The following is a 10,000-nucleotide window of genomic DNA, read 5'->3' on the forward strand; positions in this document are numbered from 1 at the left end:
TATATATATATATATATATATATAAATATATATATTAATATGATATATATATTTATTATATTAAATTATATATTATATATATTTCTATTCATACAGAAAAAAAAAATGTTAAAAAGCTTAATTAAATTGAAATAATACACTTAAAGAGCTAGAATCACAACCAGTTGTCCTTGAAATGATGGTAAATAAATTAAAAATCATATATAACATATATGGAAGCAAGAATTTAACAGATGTACAATAAATCCTCCAACTTTGCAACTAAATGCCGTTTCATAGAATTATGATTGATTGCTTGAGGTGACATGTAATTTACATCTAAAATGGTAGATAGTCCATCATTATGTATAATGGTTTCATCAAATAAAAAAGTGACCCATGACCTTCACATATCTCTTCTAAAAGATATAAAAATTTCTATCAGTGTATATAATTTCTAAGCCACTCTCACACATGCCCATACCCACGCACCCACACACACAATATTAATCAATGCCTGGATAAAATTAGTGATCTTAAACTGAATCAAATTTAACTCCTCAAGGACCTAGCTATCTCTAGCCAGCAGCTATTTAATTTAGACTAATTAATTTTCCTTTGCTTCCAAATCCTCACATTGATAACCATAAGCAGACAAGGCAGCATGTGGCATGAATATCTAGTGTAATTGCTTACATGGATCTTTCATGAACTGTATTTGAAAGGATTTATTAAGTTGTATCTTTATAAAGTAGGTACTAATAGAAATAATGAAACAATGCAAACAAAACAAAAATTGTAATAACAGATTACTGAGATTATAGAAATCTTTGTTCCAATTAACTGCATTGATGGACAAGTTCAACATGAAACAGCACAACTGCATAAATCTTATTTTATTTATTCCTATATAATATGCAAATCTAGCAGAACATTAAAAATGATGCTATTCAAAAAAAATGTATAAAGATCGTAAATGTTGCTATGGTAAATGAAATTCCATACAATTCCTCATTTTAGATTCAATTTCTTAGCAAAGCTAGAACTCACTTTCATATCATCTACTCTTCTTCTATGTGTAACCATTTAATAGTTATGTTGAAGAGATAGTTGCATTGCAGTGATAGGAACTGTAAATAGAAATTGCACACTAGAATATTTCTTATTTCCAAATATGAACTTGAATATTTCATCAAAGACTTTCTCTTTTTTTCCTTATAATGTGAAATTATTCATACTACTGAAGCCATCTTTCTCAATCTCTAAATAATTTAGAATCTTTCTATAAACATCTGTAGATTCATCAGTGAATAAAAAAAAAAAAAAAATCCTTAATCCATTAACCTGTTAGACAGGGAAAAAAAAACTAAACAAAACTTCTAAATAACTGTATTTATAATAAAAAAACATAATTTCAAATGACAACATGATAAGCATCTTCAACGGACAATAGGATGGTATCATGTAGAATAGAATTTTTAATAAGAAACATTTTTTTACTGGACTGCTTGTCCACTTTCAACCAGAGTCAGTAATAGAGATGTAATAACCAATACATTGACACTGTTCCCTAGCACTTTGTACTTCTGTTTCTTGGTCACTGTCGGTGGAAATTCGAACCAGCTGGGAAAACACATTAAGCTTGTCACTTCCTGAGGAGTGAAATATCTCAACTGAAGGCCCTGCAATAACCGGACTCGTTCAGGGTCATCTGGTGGCAGACTCTGAACCTCTGAATAAATTTCTGGCATAGAAATGTCCGTATTGTGCTGCACTATGGACCCTGTTCCCTCTACATAATGAGCGTAGCCCTTGGTGAAGCAACATGATCTTTTGGACTGGCTTGTAACTATGTCTAAGATCATGAAATATTTCTGCAAGATTTTGGTACCGAGCAGATACAACTCAACGTCGCAGCCTTTTTCGAGGTAATGACTGAGCGAAGATTCTATATTTCTGAAAGAACTAGATGCTTCAAGCGAATCTGCATTCTGTGAAGAGTGGAACTTGTGCAACAGACACTGGAGTGATGGCAAAACAGGCTTGTTGCAATCTTGACATATTCCCTCACTGCTAGAAACTTTTTCTTGAGATCTACAGCAAAGGCAGAGAGGCAGCTCATTTAAAATCTGAAAATAAAAATAACTCGGCATAAGTACAACCTTTTATGTAATTTATACACAATTAATTCTTAACATTGTCTTCAAAAGGGACAAGAATATTTTCTGCTATTTGTAATATATAAAGAGTTCATTAAGACAAAGGTATAAATGAGACCGAATAACTTTACAATGCAAGAGATGTAATTGTATCTTGCATTGTGAAGCTATTAACTCTCATCTATACCTTTATCCATGCATATTTTCACAGAAATGAACATACGACAGAAATATGGAGAATTTAATAAGATCATTCCTCAAACACATAAATATTGTATTTTTTGTCTGTCAGTTCTCAGGCTTATGCTATAGAAAGCTTTTAATCATCTTTGTGAATCTCTACTAGGATCTGAGCTGATGATGGATAACCATTCAAAGCTCCCCAAAAGATTAATTTATATATAGTTACTGCTGCCCCTAATTAAGAGTGTTGCATAAATATAGTACCACTACATATATATTTGGTTAAAACCAGATTAATAAACATGAGAGAGGAAGGGAGACAGTGAGAGAGAGAAGAGTACTAGACAATAGTATGAATGAACACAAACAATAAACAGACTTCTAATTCCTTTTTTCATTTAAGTATCTAAAAAACACATTTGGTACTGATGTACTTCAGTAATCTACTTCACTTAAATAACATGGATAACATGCAAAACAACATTATATAGTGTTAAAGTGAGGCTGCAATATAACCAAAGCACAATGACTAGAAGGTGAGAGAGTAAAAACAAGCTGCCAGTGTTTGCTATACCAAGATGTCAACTTTGCTGATGAGATGAATGTTATTTTGAATGCTACCCTTGTAATTTAAATGGAATATATATCATCAAAATCTCTTACTTGCACTGAAACTGCCAGATGTCTTTTTATATACTGTGTTTTTCTTCTTCAAAATTATGCATTATGAGATGTCTGACATTTTATTTGTGCAAAATACGAGAAAGAATAAAAAAGGAAAGAAAAGAAAAGAAAAGAAAAAACTAAACAAAAATAATCTGAGCCCAAATAAGTGGTCTCTGTTCTTAACCCATTCGCGCCAGATGACGTGCTGACACGTTTCGTGGTTTTTGCGTCAGATGCCGGTGATGAGATATTTGGCCAAGGCCGGCTCTTGGGGTGAGCGAGCGGACAGCCCAGGCTCGCGGCTAATGCGCCCGAGAATCCCGAGGCGTTAGGCCTATGCGTTCAAAAACCTTGGCATTGAGACCATTCAAAGCCGGAATCGCCCCAGCGTGAATGGGTTAAAATCATCAGCACATCTATGGGGCAATATAATCCCTTTGATGAATAAATTAGCATTTGATGAATAAATTACAAATGTATGACATTTATTTTGACACTTTCGATACATAATCAACAAAATGCTCTATATGACCTTTTGAGACCCTTCATGATACTCCAACAAGAAAAATCCCAGAATAATTAATTAATTGATAATTAAAGATGTCTCTTAGTACTGGTTTCTGAACTCTGCAAAGATACCAAAATCTGCAGAAGGCAGAGTCTTATACACAAAATGGCATAATATTTGCACTTGCCCAAAAGCAGATCCTTTTGTATACCTGGAAATCATTCCTAAATTATATAATCACTAATGCAATTTAGGATTTTTGTTTTACTGTTGATACTTATAGGGACATTGACTAAAATATCCCAATACCTCTCTATAAAGCAGATGATGTCTTGCATGGCTTTTCTACTCATATCAAATTATGCAGGAGTGATATAACTATTCTGAAAGTCACTGAAGTGTGAATACCCAAGTTATGAAGATCTATCTTTTTTTAAATATCATACAGTAGAACATGTAAATTTCTTAGATTCAGTATCTTAACTCACTGATGACAGGAAGGTGTGTTTACAAGAAATGTTCACTGTTAGTTTGTTTTATCAATTTTATTTATACATAGACAGGGTCCATGAGCACTTAGTCACCAAGGTATCAATTGGTAGGGCTATCTAACCTCACCTATTTAGCCATTTCTTGATTTTATCTATTCTTAATACTTTATTAGTGTTGTTGTTATTGACATTAGAATGATAATAATAGTGAAAATAATAACAATAGTAATAGGAATTGAAAGAAGAAAAGAAAGAGAGAAGACAAAAAAGAAAGGAAGAAAAGAAAAGAAAAAAAAAAAAGAAATAAAAGAAAAAGAAAAGAAAAAACAGGTAAGGTCAGACAGGCCACCTAACTGACTCCTTGCTGACTTAGCACTTGCTGAGAATTAATAAAACAATACTGTAGTGTAGTACCTGGGGTTATTCAGAAGCGCTAAAACCAAAATTCAGCTGCTGTTACAATATCTTCAAACCTGATTTACTAGTCTTAAAATATCTTTAACCCATTCACGCCGGGGCCATTCCAGCTTTGCACGGTCACAATACCGGGGTTCTCGAATGCATAAGCCTAACGCCTCAAGATTCTCGGATGCACAAGCCGCGAGACTGGGCTGCCTGCTCGCTCAACCTGAGCGCCGGGCTTGCATGTCATCACGTCAACTGGCTCCAAATGGTTAAGGTAGACAAAATTTGAAGTTCAAAGTATATACTCAGTATGTTCATAAGGATCTAAATTTATACAAATAACCCCTAACATTTCATAAAGGTGCATGTAGACAAGAACCTAAGGTACCTTTATGTTGTTCTAAACACGATACTATCGTAATTCTTAGTTAGATTTTCTTTGTTCTCTTCCATTGTAACTTGTGTGATATCATATTCTCTTATAGAAAATTCTGCCTAGGCATGGAACCCTTAACCCATTCCCGACGGGGGAATTCTAGCCTTGAATGTCCAAATGCCGGGGCGTTCGAATTATTAGGCCTAAATCAATTGAATGGCCGGCACAATACTGTGCCGCCCGGCAACTGGGCTTTTGAATGCGCGGTACACATGCTGTACCACCCGTCCTGTGTGGGTTAACCCATTAATGACAGGTGATGCAAATTTTTGTCATACATGATGCAGGAGCTCTGGCCTGACGATGGGTGTCATGACTTTAGGGGAATTTGGATCACTGTTATTTTATTGTTAGGAGTGAGTGATAATGACAATTTCAGTCATAATTATGATAACAGCTGTAAAAGTAAGCAAAATGGGTTTCACCTAACATCCAAAACCTAGATGGCACAAGTTTCCTTCCTCTTTCCTACCTCTTCATGTTATCTTCATTGTGGATGGTTATGTTTCGTATTTGGTCATGACAGCACACAAATATGAAAAAATAAAGTTGCTTTTTGTCCTCCTATAAAACACCAATACTTCTATCACACTGAGTATAAAGAAAAAGAATGAGCTGATATGTACCCTGAACTACGTTTTTAGTCAACTGCAGAATTGATAGAGGATGTGATAGGACAAATATGTCTCTAAATACAGTAAAACATAAAAATGGCTCTAGCTCTACAATGAGTGACTAAAAGAGAGTGGGAAAAGTCTAAGTATGTTGCATGAAGTTGCCTCACTCTGAAATAAAACCCATCCTAGAGCCTGGGTAAGCAAATCTATCCCCCGTCGGCAATGCGTTAACATTGTTATTGAATTGTAAAGACTGAAAATGATAAAAGCCCTTCTCTTGTTTTCAATACTTTTTAGCCGACATATGTTAGCTTCCAAATGAAAAAAAAATTATCCTTGTTTTTCTAAACTAATATCTAAGATAAGATGGAGACACTTATTGAATTTAGATTCCTTAACCCTTCTGCAACAGGCATACTTCACAGGTTGGGATCACTTTCAAACTGCCTTTTTCCTGCTGTTGAAAATTACAAGATATTTATTAATTCATTTGTGTAACTAAGTGTAATTAAATGCTAATTACTATCAAAGTGCTATTATACCAAAAATAAACTCATATACCATACCATAAGTCTAAAAATAATAGAAAACCAACTCATCTCAAGATGCCTACCCTATGCTGCACCTCTTACAAAGGGACCCAACCTGGAAGGGTTTTTAACCCACTGATAGCGGATGGCATAGTCTGCTGTCAAGGCAGCATTGGACGTAAACATGGATGATACCGTGCCATACAACATAAATCCGTAACATGACTGTATAAAATAAATATCTTATTAACCCATTGATGCAGGATGACGTGCTGACATGTTTCGTGGTCTTTGCATCAGACGCCAGCAATGAGATATTTGGTCAAGGCCAGCGCTTGGGGTGAGCGAGCGGACATCTCAGGCCCATGCGTTCGAAAACCCTGATATTGTGACCATTCAGAACCGGAATCACCCCACTGTGAATGGGTTAAAACTGCAGCCAATGGGTTAATACCTGAGATATTATGGGTGTATTCAAAATCATATCAATATGATGAATTATGTTTAAAATGGATGATAAATGAGGCTTGAATATTTTTCCTGTCTCCCAGGAAAATGCAATGTTGTCTTAAGCACAAGATAATATTGTGGTTTATTTGTCATTCGGCAACATTGTAAGTTAACTTGTGTTATGAAGAAGTTATCATTATCAAGAGATGTGTAATAAGGAACCAAGTGTTATATACATTTTAAAACATTTTTTCTGAAGTGTAAAATAATGTATTATGCCACGGAACTGATTTTTCTTACAAATGGCAAATATGCTGTTACCTTTAACCCACTCACGCCGGATGACGTGCTGACACGTTTCGTGGTTTTCGTGTCCGACGCAGCCGACGAAGAGCCGAGGAAGGGGGGGGCGGGGGGGGGATGCGAGCAGCAGGCCCCTAGGCTCGCCGCCCGCCCCCGAATCTCGAGAGCTTTCGTGATGCGTTCGAAACCTCTCGAAGCGACCTCAGTTCCGACCGTACCAAAAGCCGGAACCCCCCGGCGTGAATTGTGAAATTTCTCAATGAACCCTCAGGGATTTAGTAGGATTTATCTAAGTGATGTAAAATCCATTAGAGATTTAGTGATAATTATGTCAAATGTTTTAAGAAAAATGAGGATTTCTTGGAAACTATGTTGAAGGTTTCAAAGAACAATAGGGAACTTAACCCACTCACGCTGGGGCGATTCCGGCTTTGCATGGTCGTAATGCCGGGGTTTTCGAACGCATAAGCCTAACGCCTCGAGACTCTCGGGCGCACAAGCCGCGAGCCTGGGCTGCCCGCTCGCTCACCCTGAGCGCCGGCCTTGCCCAGATATCTCGTCACCAGCGTCTGACGCAAAAACCACGAAACGTGTCAGCACGTCATCCGGCGCGAATGGGTTAAGAAAAATAAGGATTTCTTGGAAACTATGTTGAAGGTTTCAAAGAACAATAGGGAACTTAATGGCTATGGTTCTTACAAGAATAAACATTTTCTTAGCAATGGGTGCTGAGGCTAGGCACCAAATGTACAATATAGAAAGTACGCTCTTTCTTGAAGAAGAGAGATGAGAGAAGAGCAAAGGATAGGTGGCATGAGAGAAAAGGAGAAGACTAAACCCTGGCACCTTCAGACACAAAAGAAAAATGGAGAGATTGAAACTGGCAGTCAGGGAAGCAAGTAAAAGACACCTACAAACACATACTCCTCACAGCACCTCTAAAATTGGAGTACAGTCAACAGGAAAAAGAGAAATGCAAGGAGTCAGTTAAAGTTTTGTGCTATGAAAGAGTAACAAATGTAAATGTAAGAAGCCCTACTATAGTGTAGAGTCCATGTCATCAGTAGGGTAAAGTGCTTCAAATGAGAGCCCAAGCGAGCTAAATGACCATAAGGACAAGATATTTCTGATGCTGCGGCACCAACTAGAAGTCAGATGGACAGGAAAACTTAAGGCAGCACAGACTTGACAAACAAGTGTTTTCTCTCTAAACCATATCAAAACAAAGGTTTACACTGACTGGAAATCTGAAGCTCTAAAACTAGAACCATACTGGTCATAACGCTTTATGACTGTAAGTGTGCTTCATCAGAGAACAGTTTCTGATGTTGCTCTTATCTTAGTCTATCCTGGGTCATCATGTTAGTATTCTAAATTAGAAAAAATAGGCAGCATCCCACTCCAGTCACCAAAACTTCAGGTAGCAAATAAATGCCTGGATCCAGGTAGTTTGAAAAAAGTAGTACTAATGCCCCTGACTTCTGTCCTGATGACGAAAAAAAAAATATATAGACTTTTTTTCCTTCAGAGTTTTCTGATAGCTGCTTATGATAGAAACATTTTGATATCATAACAGAGGTAGGACTGTGGGGGGGGACAAAGAAGAGCATTAACTCCCCATTCTATACTGCTCTGAATGTAATATTCACATCTTTTGGGAGGGTATCAACACTGTGTTAATGATCAAGTGAACACCTTGGCTGTCAAAGTGTGGTTTAATGATAGCAAGCCATGGATCTGCAGCACAAGGAACTACAGGCTTCCAAAGTTAACAAAAAATTTATTCTTTTACACTTTTGTGAATAAAAGTCACCAGGAACAAGAATGCATAACAAACATCAACTGAAATATCTGAGTTAGCAATATGAGACCTGACAAGCAACTGCTTAAACATAGCAACCCATCACTCAATCCACACCAGCATGTTGATGCCATGAACATTATGAACCTTATGCAAGGGATGTAAAGTGACACTGCCAGTTTGGCTAATTATGTATATAGTTGTCAATAGAGTATGTTTTGCCATACTTTGTAATTCTTCTGTAAATTTGTGATGGTGCATATACTTGTCAATAGAGAATGTTTTGCCAAACTTTGTATTCCTTTTCCATTAATTTCTGATAGTAATGTGGCACTGAGCATAACACTTCATATTCATCCTGTATGGAAACTAAAACATTACCTTACCATACCAGTTCCCACTATAAGTCTCACAACATGATGAAATACAATTTTCTTTTTCAGTACTCTAATGTAAAAAAATGACCAGGAGTTTGGTGGAAAAAATGGCTGTGGGGCAAAGTATAAGTCCCCCCAATTCAACCAACTCTCCTGTCTGGCATTAATGCATTAATTTCATAGGCCCCACTGGCAACAGGATACAGTGAACCATCAACTTCTATTTGATCTAACCCTTTAGCCTGTGGCTATGACAAATATATGATTTTTCTCACTTGCTAAGAAAAATACAATGTATCAGACCATGGGATTAATGTGACAGAAAGATTGCATACCTCTGGTGACTGTGGAAAGCAGAAGGTAGAAGGTTTTAACTTTGCCAGAAGGTAATAACGCAGACGTGAGTTGGGGACTCCTACTTCCGTGGGTGATAACAGGAATTCCTAGGGGAGACGACAATGATATGATTACAGTGTATCTACCTTTTTCCTAAAAATATCCCTATCTTTACCAAATATTTTTTTGTGCCCTATCAAATAGTGATTACCTTCATTTTGAGTTTTTTCCTTATATATTAATTATAAATAACCTGGATATTCAATTCAATAATTCTAAATCTCAAGAGCAAAGTTAAAATAATGGTCTGAGAGAATAGTAAAATAAGATACACAAAAAATCAATATATATACATATATCACAAAAACAACAATGTATATCATCAAAAATCCTCCTTACAGAAAAGTTGTTCACATACCTGCCACGTGTAACCCCTTTTCCCGAGGACATCGATCAGACGTTCTCTTGCCTGGGAGACCTCAAAGCCTGCAACATTCTCCAGGAGGATCATCTCTGGCGGTGTCGTGACCTCTTCCAACAGACCGAGGAAATGCAAGAAGGATGACGTTCGCGTGTCTTCGACATCTCGTTTCAGACCCTGCCTGACGCGTGATAGGTGTCAAGACTTAACACAATATTGGTTTTACAGTTGATCTGATATTTCAACTTTTCTAATCTAACTTTCAATTATCTTTATTTTTAATTATAGATTTATGAATCATTAGAGACTATTGGAAATATTCAATAACAATCTAAAAT

General features: G+C 36.4%; 1 protein-coding gene across 1 annotated transcript in view; it reads right to left on the reverse strand.

The window, feature by feature from the left end:
• Positions 1-1,355: 1,355 nt before the first annotated feature.
• Mt2 (tRNA (cytosine(38)-C(5))-methyltransferase) overlaps positions 1,356-10,000 on the reverse strand; it is an 18,766-nt gene continuing 10,121 nt past the window's right edge. The window contains exons 4-6 of the mRNA XM_043020493.2: positions 9,660-9,843; positions 9,241-9,348; positions 1,356-2,108 (exon numbers count right to left, since the gene is read on the reverse strand). Of these exons, the coding sequence (XP_042876427.2) occupies positions 1,476-2,108; positions 9,241-9,348; positions 9,660-9,843 (925 nt within the window). The 3' untranslated portion in view covers positions 1,356-1,475. The remainder of the gene's footprint in view (positions 2,109-9,240; positions 9,349-9,659; positions 9,844-10,000) is intronic.

Source organism: Penaeus japonicus, unplaced genomic scaffold (genome assembly GCF_977035675.1).
Source record: "Penaeus japonicus unplaced genomic scaffold, GWHDUDI00000001_assembly GWHDUDI00000017, whole genome shotgun sequence".
Lineage (NCBI taxonomy): Eukaryota > Metazoa > Arthropoda > Malacostraca > Decapoda > Penaeidae > Penaeus > Penaeus japonicus.